At 37.0% G+C, this 12,833-nt stretch overlaps 1 protein-coding gene across 3 annotated transcripts in view; it reads left to right on the top strand.

The window, feature by feature from the left end:
- Nucleotides 1-11,240, top strand: part of LOC102478961 (ethylmalonyl-CoA decarboxylase) — a gene marked incomplete at its 3' end in the record, with an annotated part of 12,363 nt that extends 1,123 nt beyond the window's left edge. For 2 of the 3 annotated variants that reach the window (XM_027770227.1, XM_027770226.1), the window contains 2 exon segments: nt 8,226-8,438; nt 11,097-11,240. In XM_027770227.1, coding sequence (XP_027626028.1) covers nt 8,228-8,438; nt 11,097-11,240 — 355 coding nt within the window. 3 annotated transcript variants of the gene reach the window in all.
- Nucleotides 11,241-12,833: the final 1,593 nt, after the last annotated feature.

Here is a 12,833-nt window from a genome sequence, read left to right as displayed (position 1 = left end):
TTAAGTTATCTTGTTTACCTGAAACTTCTTATACGGTTTGTTTCTTGCACCCAGCTTTTCAACAACAACAAAATGCAAACCAGTTTTCGTATGGGTTCTTTAGTTCTAGAATATTTTTGAGCCACAATAATGCTTTTGACGCTATACATTGCAAGGAACATCAATGTAGGGGATTAAAACTGTAGATGTTACTAACGACAAGGTTCTGTGTTGATGAGTCCCAACCCTTATGTGGGTTCTTGTTCCACGCACTTGAGAAATTAGAAACACAAACAGGTTAGTAAGCAAAGTGTTAAGAAAGAGTAAAAGCTTCCAGCGAAGTGAAAGGGGGAACCCGCATAGGGTCACTCCTTCACCCAGGGGTTGGAGTGGCCCAGTTATACCGTCCTGGACAAAAAGGAAAAAAAAAAAAAAAACTATATGAAAACTACTTTTTATCCAAAGAGAGAGCAGGGAAAAAAACCAACCAACCAACAACTTTCTTATAAGAGATGCCAGTGCAGGTGTGTTTTGCCGCTAGGGAGTTTTAAGTTAATCATGGTCCTTGAGTTGGACAGTTTTCTCAGGACTGGTTAATTCGTCTATTTTTAGCCTCGTCGATAGATGGCCCTACATTTTAGAAAGGTGGAAGAACGTGGAAGAAGAACATATTGTTCAAGGTCCTTCCTCGGGGTTACACCCTGGGTTTGGAATGTTGGCTTTAGCTTTCATTATCTTAAGCAGGCTGCAAGCGACTTTCTGTGTAAGCAAGTAGTGGGAACTAATAACTGATTTTTAGCGAGAGCAGCAAATGAATTTCTATTAAAGTGACTCCATCTTGTCTCATATTCTCCATTCCATGGATTCCTTAGCCTATCTACCTAGCCAGAAATCTCACTTCTGTCTCATTGAACCTCTTATTGGAGGTTGAAAGGGTTAAGAGGACCTCGAAATCATCACTTTTTCCTTTCTTTCTTCCCTTTCGCATCTGAGAGCCAACTCCGCTGTAGTTCTAGGAGTTAGAGATGCAAACTGGATATAAACAGCCCCTAGCTGGGATAACAGAGGACTCATTTATTTGAGACCTTACATCATCTTGGGGAAGAAGCAAAATTGTGAAATCTGCTGGGGGTGGAGCTGGGGGAGCATAGTTATAAGTACCAATCCTTTCTGGAGATCTTACTGGCCAACCTTGTGAACAAGCACAGGAAGTAATTCATATTCATTAAGCCCGATCAGCTTCTGAGGAGGAATGGAGCTGAAGCAGGGTGAGTTGTGAGACTAATAAACAGGGTAGCTGGAGTTTCTGGCCAGATTATTTTAAATTGCTGTATGGAATTTACTCTAAGAAAATTATGGCACTACAAATGCCCTATTGCAGATAGTCTAGGCGGAAGATTTGGTTAAAGAGATTACAGCAAAGCATCAGAGAGGGCTATCAAGGGAGAGCAGACAGTAAGGAGTCTTTATGTAGTCTTGATAGTTAGAGGAGGTGACTTAGAATTAACTTAGGAGTAAAGTGTAATAGGTAAAGGGATTGTGTGTGCAAAGTTGGAACCGTCAGAAAACATGGAGGATTTGAGAAACTGCAAGTCTTATCTGCGTTTCTTTTATTTTGTGTGTGGAAGAGGTGTTGGTGACATGTAATGAGATTTGAAAGGTAGTTTATATGATGACAGCCTAAACCAAATCAAAACTTGGGAAGTAAGCTATACATTGACTATCTAAAGTAAAATACTTCTGATTTTCCCTTTTTATACATAACTACCTTAAGCTGATCGTTTTCTTATTAAATATAGATTCATGTTCACTTTCTGGGACTAAGTGATTCTAACAGATGATAAAATAAGTAAGGGCTTTTAAGAGATCTTATTATTATTCCCTGTGCATGGAGGGGATTGTATTTGACCGCCTCTGCAGAACTTGAAAAAATGTGGAGAGTGAGACTTTTGATCTCAGATAGCAGATTGCAGGGGTGGGAGGAGATCTTAGATTCTGGGAGAGTCTAATATCTGATCTTTCCAGTGACTTGGCTGTGAGCTCACTCAACTGAGCTGAGTCTGCTTTGTGGGCAACAGCAAGGCATTCTGTATAAAAGTTTAAATATAATGTTTGCCCTGAAGAAAGTTTATGAAACTTTGAATGCCCAAAAACCTCTTCATTGTCTTGTGAGTCTGGAAGAAAAACAAAATACCGATTGTTTAACCATATGCTTATACAAGATCTGAATGTTATGCATTTTTCCTTTGTTCACTTGTACTTTCATATACCATAGTGTTTTGTTGTTTTTTTTTTTAAGACTTATGGTATGTGGGCTTGTGGGTGTGGGGGATAGTGAGAGGGAAAGTGAGGAATCACTCCCCAGGGGTTTGGCCATGAAGCAATCCCTTCTCCTCCATTCCTCTGGGGATCTTGGGCAAACAGGCAAGCACAAGTGCCCCATGTGATTTGATTTTGAAGCCACTGGGCCCAGGACTTGAACCACAGTCACCCAGTACTGGTGGAATCAAATTCCTTTTGTTGCCTCTGGTAGGAAGCAACAGTATTTTAGCTGAATTATTTGTCTTTAGCTCAAAACTGATATCTTTCTCTGGAAAAAAAAAATCATGAAGAAGAGTATATAGCAGATCAGGTCTGGGGGTCCTCATTTAATTTGTTAATAATTATTACTAAGTACAAGGAGACTTTAAAAAGTTCTAGAAAAATGGAATTAAAACATAGGTTTATTTTGGCACACACACACACACAAAAGGAAACCATCTTAGTTTTTTCATAGTACACATTTTCCATGACCTTTTGAAGACCTTCTTATATTCACTTTAGTACCTACTGGATAAATTGCCTCTCATTTTGAGAAAGTTACAGAGACGCTATTAGGCTATCCTTAACCTATAAAAACCAATATCCTTGTGAGGGAGATCTGGTCAAATAGTTGGAAGAGTTAGAATATTACCAATCAGACCCTTATAAAATATGTATTATAGATATTACACTTAGAAAATGTAATTGTCAATTACTTAATAGCCTCATTTAAAAAAGCATATATATAATATGTATTAAAAAGTATATATTTATTTATTTATTTTTAAAAGATTTCTGCCTTAGGGCACATGTGCTCACTGCAGATAGAGAGACAGAGACAGTGAGAGGGAAAGTAAGAAATCACCTCCCAGGATGAATGGCTACATTGCAGTCCCTTTTCCTCTATTCTTTTTCCAAGATTTTGGGGGTGCTCACACACGCACCCAATGTGAGTTTTGAGCCACTGGATATGGGACTTGGGTTGTGGTTGTTCATGTGGGAGTCTAGTGACATAACTGCTACACCATCTGCTGGCTGCAAAAGTATTAATGTTTTGACTAATGATACACTAGAGATTATGTTGTAATACAAACCCATTTTATAAAAAAAAACAAATAAAACCAGACAAGCAACTCTTGCCAAATAGACCAGAGATTTCTTAGCTGGGACTGATGGAGTAATGGTGGCCCTGTGGCAGTCTTATCAGAGGCTAGTGGAAAGAAATTTTACTTCTCTGGCCAACTGTAATATCCTCACTCTGTTGCTACATAGCAATAAAATATATTTTTTCTGTTTTGTAAAGATAGACCTTAGCTTTAGGAAATGATTGTTAGGTACTGTAATACCTAAGCAGTAATAACCACATTAGGAGCCAGCAAGTGTTGTGGTTGGGGACACTGGATTCCCACATGGCTGACCGTTCTGGTCCCAGACCTGGTGGCTTGTTTTCTTGGTTTCCCTTTTTCTCTCTCTCTCTGTCTGGTCAAATTAAATAATAATAATAACAAATGGAATTAAATAAATAAATAGTTCTTTTTAAAAAAACCCCAGTAATGACTACATTATGTATCACATGGTTCTACTAGTATTTTATGTAAAACCCTGTGTTTTAAGGGTTGTGAATAAGATGCAGTCTCTGTCCCTAAGAATTTTCTAAATTAGTGGAAGCAGATTATCCCGAAAGTGCTACCATTTATCTCATACCTAATTCTCTGCTGTTTTCTGGTTATGCATCAATTTTTAAGAAATACCATTATTTTTAAGAAGGTCTCTTAGTTACCAGACCTGTCTGAGACTTCAAACACTGATAGGCTATATTATCATCAGTGTCTCCCAATGCAGTATTTGTCAAATGGACCAGAGATTTGTTAGCTGGGACTGATGGAGTAATAGTGGTCCAGTAGCAGTCTGATCAGAGGCCAGTTTAAAGAAATTTCATACAGTTAAATTTTTGTTTGTAAAGAAATAAAGTACTTAAGAAACTTTTGAAATTACAGTTTTGAAGCTTAGAGAGATTACTTGATAATCAAAATTGGAATGATAATATTCAGTTAAAAAAAAAATTAGGGGCCAGCAGATGGCATGGAGGTTAAGACACTGGACTCCCACATGGCTGACTGTGGTTCAAATCTCGGAACAGCTTGAAAATCACACCAGACCCATGTGCATGCATGCCCAAAGTCAGAAGAGACTGGAGGAAAAAGGATTATGGCATGGCCATTCCCCCTTGGGGGTGATTTTTCACTTTCTCTCTCTTTGTCTCAGTTTTCAGCGACCACACATGCCCTGTGGCAAAAACCTTAAAAACAACAACAACAAACATTTTATTGAGAAGTAAATGTGGCATGCATACATAGAATATACAATATATAAGAATTTAAAGAACACAAAAAATAACCTGTTATCTGTTACCTAAGTTAAGAAATAGGACACAGCCATATTCTGAAACTTACCCTTTTTATTTTTAAAAAAGAATTATTTTATTTAACCATATTTATTTCAATTTAACCAGAGAAAGACAGAGTGAGAGAGAGGGAGAGAAAGTGAGAAAGCAAGCTACCAGGTCCGGAGCTTGAACCTCAGTTGGCCATGTGGGAGTCCAGTGCCCTTAACCTGAACTATGTATTTTTCACCACGCCACCTAGTCCCAAAACTTAAACTTAAAAAACATGAATTAGGTGATTCAGTCAATATTATCCTTCATTCTTCACACCTTTAATTGTCTTCTTTTTTGACCAAATATAATAAATTGAATTAAAGTATAAATAAATTAGTGAACTGAGGTTCTATCTTTCATAGAAGTAATATATGAAAACGAGTATTGCATAGTTTTATAACCATAAATAGATCTGCATTGTAAGTACTTTATATACACTTTACATTCAGATGACCCGTTTATAAAGTATGCTCTTATCCATTCAAAAGACTTATAATTCTAGGCAACTATAAAGTGACCTGACAGAGTATCTCAGGTTTTAAAGAGTTTTAATATATTGGTAATTCATTTTTAAAAATGTACATATTTGGAAGAAAAGCTGAGAGTGAGAATTTTGATTGAGAGCTTTTGTATTTTTTCTAAATTTGACAGTAAGCAGGTCTTTAGAGGGAAGCTGCATACAAAGGTAAACTTTAATTAATTGTTAAATAGAAATGTAGGTCTGTCTTAGTTTATTTAGCACTGTTATAATAAAATACCTGAGAGTGGGTAATTTATAAAAAACAGAAACTTAATTCTCACAGTTCTGGAAGCTGGCAGGTTCTAGATCAAGCCACCAGTATCTCTACTTCCAAGATGGTGTCTTGAACACATTATCTTTTATAGAAGAAGAATCCGTACATACGAGTCCTCACATGGCAGAAAACAGAAAGGCAAGAAAGACCAATTCCCTTTGAAATCCTTTAAAAAGATATCTAATCCCATTGTGAGGATAGAGCCCTTATGGCCTCCAAAAGACCTCATCTGTCAATATTGCACTGCAGATGGTTTCAATATTAATTTTAAAGGGAATGAAAACATTCAAATTGTAGCAGGTACTTATTACTGTTAATTTTCTAAATTTGCTTTGGTAAGGGGAGTGGAACTATGTATTTTTCATGCTGTAATAGATTAGCTCTAACATAATCTTTGAAAAAACTATACCTGACAATATATGACTCAAAGAATAGCTTAAGTGTATGTCCTTCAGCCAATAGCTTGTTCAGAAGGGACTACAAAAACAAAAAAACATATCTGAATTTCTTTTCCTTTAATTACTCCCAGCAGAGATGGTATGTTACTCGATTTTTTTGTGGTATTACAGTTAGAATTTTAAAAATTGGAAAGAATGAAGGGAAACAGTATCATAATCCTATGCACTGATTTAATGTCTTCAGATTCACTTGTTCCTATAGAAATCCTTTAATACAAGTTTTACTGGTTAAAAAGAAAGATATCCTTTTATGAAATAAGACTACATTTTATTAATGCAGATCTCTAATAGAGTTTAATAAAAGAAGAGACTGGGGACCAGCAGTTAGCATAATGGCTATGTCGCTGGACTCCCATGTAGTCGACCGCGGTTTGCATCTCGGACCCGGTGGCTTAAAACTCACGCCGGGCGTGTGTGTGTGCGTGCCCAAGATCTCGAGAGGAGAATGGAGGAGAAGGGATTATGGCCTGACCATCCCCCCTGGGTGGTGATTTCTCGCTTTCTGTCTCTCTCTCTCTCTCTCTCTCTGTCTGTCTGGTGAGCGCATGCTCCCTATAGTAAAAACCTCTCAAAAAATAAAAAAATAAATAAATAAAATTAAAAAAAAATAATATATATTCAAATAGATATTTGAAGTACTTTAGCTTTATGTGTGTGTATTTTGTTTCTCTGGTGAATCTGAAAACTTTTTGAGCATAACAGTGCTTTCTCTATGCGACTTAGCAAAGAGGAAATCACTAGTAGGAATTCAGTTAGTGCTCTTGAATTGCTACAAAATAATCTCACGACAAATATTTTACCATATTCATGTGCTGTCTGTGCACTTGAATCCTTCCTATGAATTTCTTATTCATAAAATCCTATAGTAAGTCTAATTTACTTAATGGCCCATAAGCCAAGAACCTAGACAGCTTTTTCTTTACTTCTTCTTAGAATACAGCCAAACTTCTATTTTCTGTGTAAAACAATCCAGTAAAAAATATTGTCCTGTTGTAAAAAATGGGCCTTAGTTGATAATGTACTTTTTAGGTGTGTTTTTCCAAAACGTTTTTAGAATTGTTTTATTTATTATTATTGTTTTTTAAATTTGACCAGAGAGAGACAGAGAGATACAGAGAGAGAAATTAAGAAAGCAAGGTGCCAGGTCTGGGACTCAAACTGCAGTTGGCCCTGTGGGAGTCCAGCACCTTTTCCACCATGCCACCTGCCAGCCCCTCAAAAAAATTTTTTTTTCTAAAAATGGGATGTGTTCCATATTACTCAAGTGAAGGACCAAATGTACCAGATCTATGAAAGTATCATTTTTATTTGGAGAAATTTTCACTATAGGGTGCGTGCGCTCGCCAGACAGACAGAGACATAGAGACAGAAAGCGAGAAATCATCCCCCAGCGGGGATGGTCACGCTGCAGTCCCTTCTCCTCCATTCTCCTCTCGGGATCTTGGGCACACACGCACATGTGCGTGAGTTTTAAGCCACCGGGTCTGGGATGTGAACCGCGGTCGACTACGTGTGAGTCCAGCGACATAGCCATTAGGCTAACTGCTGGTTCCCTCAAAACTGTTTTTAAGAAAGCAAAGTTTTCAGAATTCATTTTGAATGATATATTTTGGTGTATTTCCCTATTTTTCCTATATACATTGACCACTGGGATCTAAAAATGATGAAAGGGGAATTGAAAAAGAAAGAGTAGTGGTTAAGGATGGGAGAGTCATGAACATGAAGGAAGCTTATAACAATTATGCCAGCTTTATATTATTTTGATGTAGTGTGCTTTGTTGCTTTCTGGCTTTTATCTAATGTATGCTTTTTGTATGGATCGAATGATATTATCCTATTGTGGTGTCATGTGATGTCTCTTGAAAAAGATATACCCACACCCTGTAGTGCCAAGACACATGAGAAGCTCTTCATTTAACTAATTCGCTTAATGACCTAGTGAGGAGTGCCTGGACTAAGAATCAAAATGAACAGCGACGTTTTTTTCTAAATTTTCCTAGTGTATTTATTGGATCTCCGTAAATTCACTGAATTATGTCATCTCTCAACCACTTACTAAATAACACACATTGTGAATTATTTGATTTGAGAAGGAAAACAAAGAAAAGGAATTCCATACTGACTGTCTCCTGAATGAGAGCTTTTAGAAAAGACTCCTTATTCAACAGAGAGGCACATCAGCAGAGCCAGTTAACACATAATATTAGAAAAGTGTCTGTTTATCTGGATAATTATATATTTATATTTCTTCTCCAGAAATGGCAAATAGTCTGCTGAAGACATCTGTAAGGACAAATTTGCTACATCAAACAGGGTTGTCACTTTATAGTATATCGCATGGCTTCCATGAAGAAGAAGTAAAAAAGAAACTTCATCAGTTTCCTGGTGGATCCGTTGACCTTCAGAAGGAAGACAATGGCATTGGCATTCTTACTCTGAACAATCCAAGTAAAATGAATGCCTTTTCAGGTATTGGAGAGCTTTCTTTTCTAAAATAAAGAATGACATTAAAACTAACTTGCTATCATATTTTTTCTCTTTGCTCTGGTGACAGAAATTTTGAAAGTCCTGGTAATTGTTATAGAACAATAACAACCAAAAGAAGTCCAGAAAAACTCTGTAACATGAACCAGAAGCATTTTTACTAACCATGAATATTTGAATATTTTTATATTTATGAGTATTTTTTCACTGAAATTTATTAAACACTTAATGACTATTTGTTTTCAGCTGTTGCCACTGGAAAAAAATGGGAAGGTTTCAAATATTTTCTAAAAGTAAAGAGAAAAGCCTAAAAATGAGAATTCCTTAGCTTAAATTTTTTTTCCTGTGAATTAAGACTGTCATTGTAAAGTTTTAACCACGTAATTCTGTGAATCATGGATGTCTTATAACAACTAAGGTCTAAGTGGGGACCTTACAGTTGGTCATCTCTTGACCTTTTGTAACTCTTGGATAGAGTAAATACCTTCTATTTGCTAATCAACACTTGTAGCTTATAAGGATTTTTATAATTTAAGAGACATGTAGATTCAAGACAAGTGTTGATTTGTAATTTTTACAAATCAACTTTAATTTGAATTATGCTATCACGATGTTATGTAAGAGTTAATGAGTAACCTTGCTGACACCCACTACCCACATTTCAAGGTGATTTTGATAACATCTTCCTGTCAGTTATGTATTTCATAGGAATTAAATTATAGTCATTAGTAACATATGAAATGTCAGACTTAAAACCATCTCAATAAATTTTCATGCATCTACTTTATATACAACCATACCTATAGACATAATTCAATAGAATGTAAATTTTGTAAATTACTGGTAATGGGTTTTTGTTTCATTATTACTATAATTTTAAAAAATTTTTTTTCCAGCATGTGTGTTCACTGGAGACAGAAAAAGAGAAAAAGAGAGATGGAGAGTGAGAAAGCATACTTTCTGGAGAATGGTCATGCTATAATCCCTTCTCCATTTCTTCCCTCATTTGAGATTTTAGGCTTGCATACACATGCACCTGGTGTATTTCTTAAGTCACAGGGTCCAGGACTCAAACTATGCAGTTAGCCATATAGAACCCAGCAACCGTAACTACCATACTACAGGCTCTCCTGGTCATGAATCTTTACACCCAAGATGACTTCCTGTCCATTTACCAGAATTGAGAGATGTTTCTGTGTACCCGTGTTGACCATAGAAATACAATGCAAGAGGAGCTGGTAGGTGGCATGGTGGTGAAGGGTGCTTGGACTCCCACATGGTTAACCGCAGTTTGAGTCCTGGACCTTTCTTACTTACAACTCTCTCGCTCTGTCTCTCTCTGGTCAAATTAAAATAAATAAAGTTTAATATAACTCTTTAAAAAATATATATAATGCAAGACACAAATGTGAGTCACACATGCAGTTTTCAGTATTCTAGTCGTCATAATTAAAGAAGAAAAAGGAGGACCAGGCAGTGGGACAGCAATAACATAACCACATGGGAAATGTCTTGGGTTTGCATCCTGAGTCTTCCCTGAGCATTCCAGGCACTCATACATGCCTGTGTTCTGGGCAGGTTGACTGGGATTGGATTTGCAGCATGAGGGTCCTATTAGAGATGCCTTTCTCTTTCTGTCTGTCTCTCTCTCTTTTTATTTTTTCGGAAAATTTTTTGCTATAGGGTGCGTGCGCTCACCAGAGAGACAGAAAGTGAGAAATCACCCCTCAGGGGGGATGGCCATGCCGCAATTCCTTCTCCTCCATTATCCTCTCAGGATCTTGGGCATGAATGCACTTGCGCCCGGCATGAGTTTAAGACACCAGGTCTGGGACTTGAACCATGGTTGACTACATGGAGTCCAGTGATATAGCCATCACACCAACTGCTGATGCTCTGTCTCTTACAGAAGAAGGAAATAAACTTTTTTTCAAAAAGTAAGAAGAAATGGGTAAAAGTCATTGTAATTATGCATTTTATTTTAACTCAGCATATCAAAATACTATTTTAACATGTAACTGATATTAAACAATGGAAGTTTTCCTTTATATTTTCAAATTAAATCTTAAAAATATGGTGTTTATTTTACAGTCACTACATGTCTCAATTTGGACTACCATATTTCAAGTTCTCAAGGGCTACATGTGGCTAGTTTATTAGAGAGGATAGTTCTATACCATCAATTGATTTAGAGAATAAAAATTAATTTTAATATTAGCTCAGGAAAAATAAGAAAGGTAAGAATTTTTAAGAAGTTAAACTAGATCAGTTGTTTCAATTTGTTTACTCGGGGAATGGCCATGCCGCAATCCCTTCTCCTCTCAGGATCTTGGGCATGCACACACACATGCCCGGCGTGAGTTTTAAACCACCGGGTCTGGGACTCAAACCGTGGTCGACTACATGGGAGTCCAGTGACATAGCCATTATGCTAACTGCTGGTCCCTGTTAGAAGCTCTTTAAAGTCTTTTCCATAATCTTCTTTTTTGGATATGCCATAATACCAGAGTAATAGGTACTTGATAGGTATTCAGTAAATGTGTGTAAAATACAGACCCTACTTGACAATTTATGATTTCTAGATTATTTCTATTTTTCCAATTTTTATGTATGTTTGTAATTTATCCCTCTGCTCTCTGGCAGGTGTTATGATGCTCCAACTTCTGGACAAAGTGATAGAATTGGAAAATTGGACAGAGGGGAAAGGCCTCATTGTCCGTGGGGCAAAGAATACTTTCTCTTCAGGATCTGACTTGAATGCTGTGAAAGCATTAGCAACTCCAGAGGCAAGTGTTTGAATTATGCATTAGGTTCTACATATTTCTTAGATATTTGTGGCTGAAATATTTATGTTTTACTTCTATAATTATTATAATAACTTATTTTTAATAGTTCTTAAACAGAGGATTTTTTTTTGGTTTGCTTTATTTTTGGTGGGATTATAGGGAGATCTAGGCAAATGATATATGGGAAACAAATTATTCCTTTTTTTTTGTAGAGAAGCTTTTGCTATAGGGCACATGTGCTAGCCAGAGAGACAGAGAGACCAAAAATGAGAATTCACCCCCCCCCCCCGGGGGGGCGGGCACACAACCCCCCCCCCAGGGGAGATGGCCACACTACAGTCCTTTCTCTTCTAGTCTCCTCTTGAGATTTTAGGCATGCACGCTCATGCACCCATTGTGAGTTTCAAACCTCCAGGTATGTGACTCTAATTGTGGTCAGCCATGTGGGAGTCCAGCAATGTAATCACTAACCATATGCTGGTCTCAAACAAATTATTCTTAAGATTTTACTAGTAATATGTCTACAAAGGGCACTTTGGTTAATACTTTGAAATTACTATTCTTTGTGATTTAGCAGAACACTGTCAGTTTCAAGTTTTTTTGAAGTTTCTCTTTTCTCGCCCTCAGTTTTTCTCTCGATTCTTCTCTCTTGCCCCTACTTTGTCTATTTTCTAGGTCTGTTTATTCTTTTTTAAAACATTTCTTAACATTTCAGAATAATTTTGGGCTAATAGATGGCGTGGAAGTTAAGGCATTGGATCACACATGGGCAGTTTCTTGGTTTTAGTCCTGAATCCAGCAGCTTGAGAATCATGCCAGGTGTGTCTGTCTGTGTATGCCAAAAAATCCTGAGAAGACAATGGAAGAGAAGGGATTGCAGGGTGGCCAGCCCCCGAGGGGAGATTTTTCACTTTCCCTCTTTCTCTTTCTCTGCATCTCTCTGGGAAGCCCTGATACCGAAAACTAATAAATAAATAAATAATTAAAAATAATTTTAGATGTATAGAAATGTTACAGTCATAGGGACCAGCAGTTAGCGTAATGGCTGTGTTGCTGGATTCCCACGAAGTCAACCGCGGTTTAAGTCCCAGACAGTGGCTTAAACTCACACCAGGAGCGTGTGCATGTGTGCCCAAGATCCCGAGAGAATGGAGGAGAAGGGATTGTGGTGTGACCATTCCCCCTGGGGAGTGATTTCTCGCTTTCTGTCTCTCTGTCTCTCTTTGTCTTTCTGGTGAACGCACATGCCCTATAGCAAAAACCTCTGCAAGAAAAGAAAAAGAAAAGTTACAGTCATAGATGTATTGTTTACATCTTATATTACTATGTTACATAGGTTTGTAACACTAATGAATCAACTAATATCACAACTAATGAATCAACATCAGTATCTGGAGTAATGAAACTCCACGGTATGATCTCATTTATATTTTAAAATGTGTATATATATATGTACATACTTGATGGCATTGATGATTTTGACAGTATAAGTTTTAAAAAACTCTTAATGAAAATAACCAAATATAAATAGAAGCACACTTACTGTAGTAAAAACCTCATGTACCCATAACAGCATGAATTAATTTCAACATTT

This window comes from Tupaia chinensis, unplaced genomic scaffold (genome assembly GCF_000334495.1).
Source record: "Tupaia chinensis unplaced genomic scaffold, TupChi_1.0 Scaffold000117_2, whole genome shotgun sequence".
NCBI lineage: Eukaryota > Metazoa > Chordata > Mammalia > Scandentia > Tupaiidae > Tupaia > Tupaia belangeri.
The sequence above is the reverse complement of the archived record's forward strand: the minus strand, read 5'-3'. Positions and strand labels throughout refer to the sequence as shown.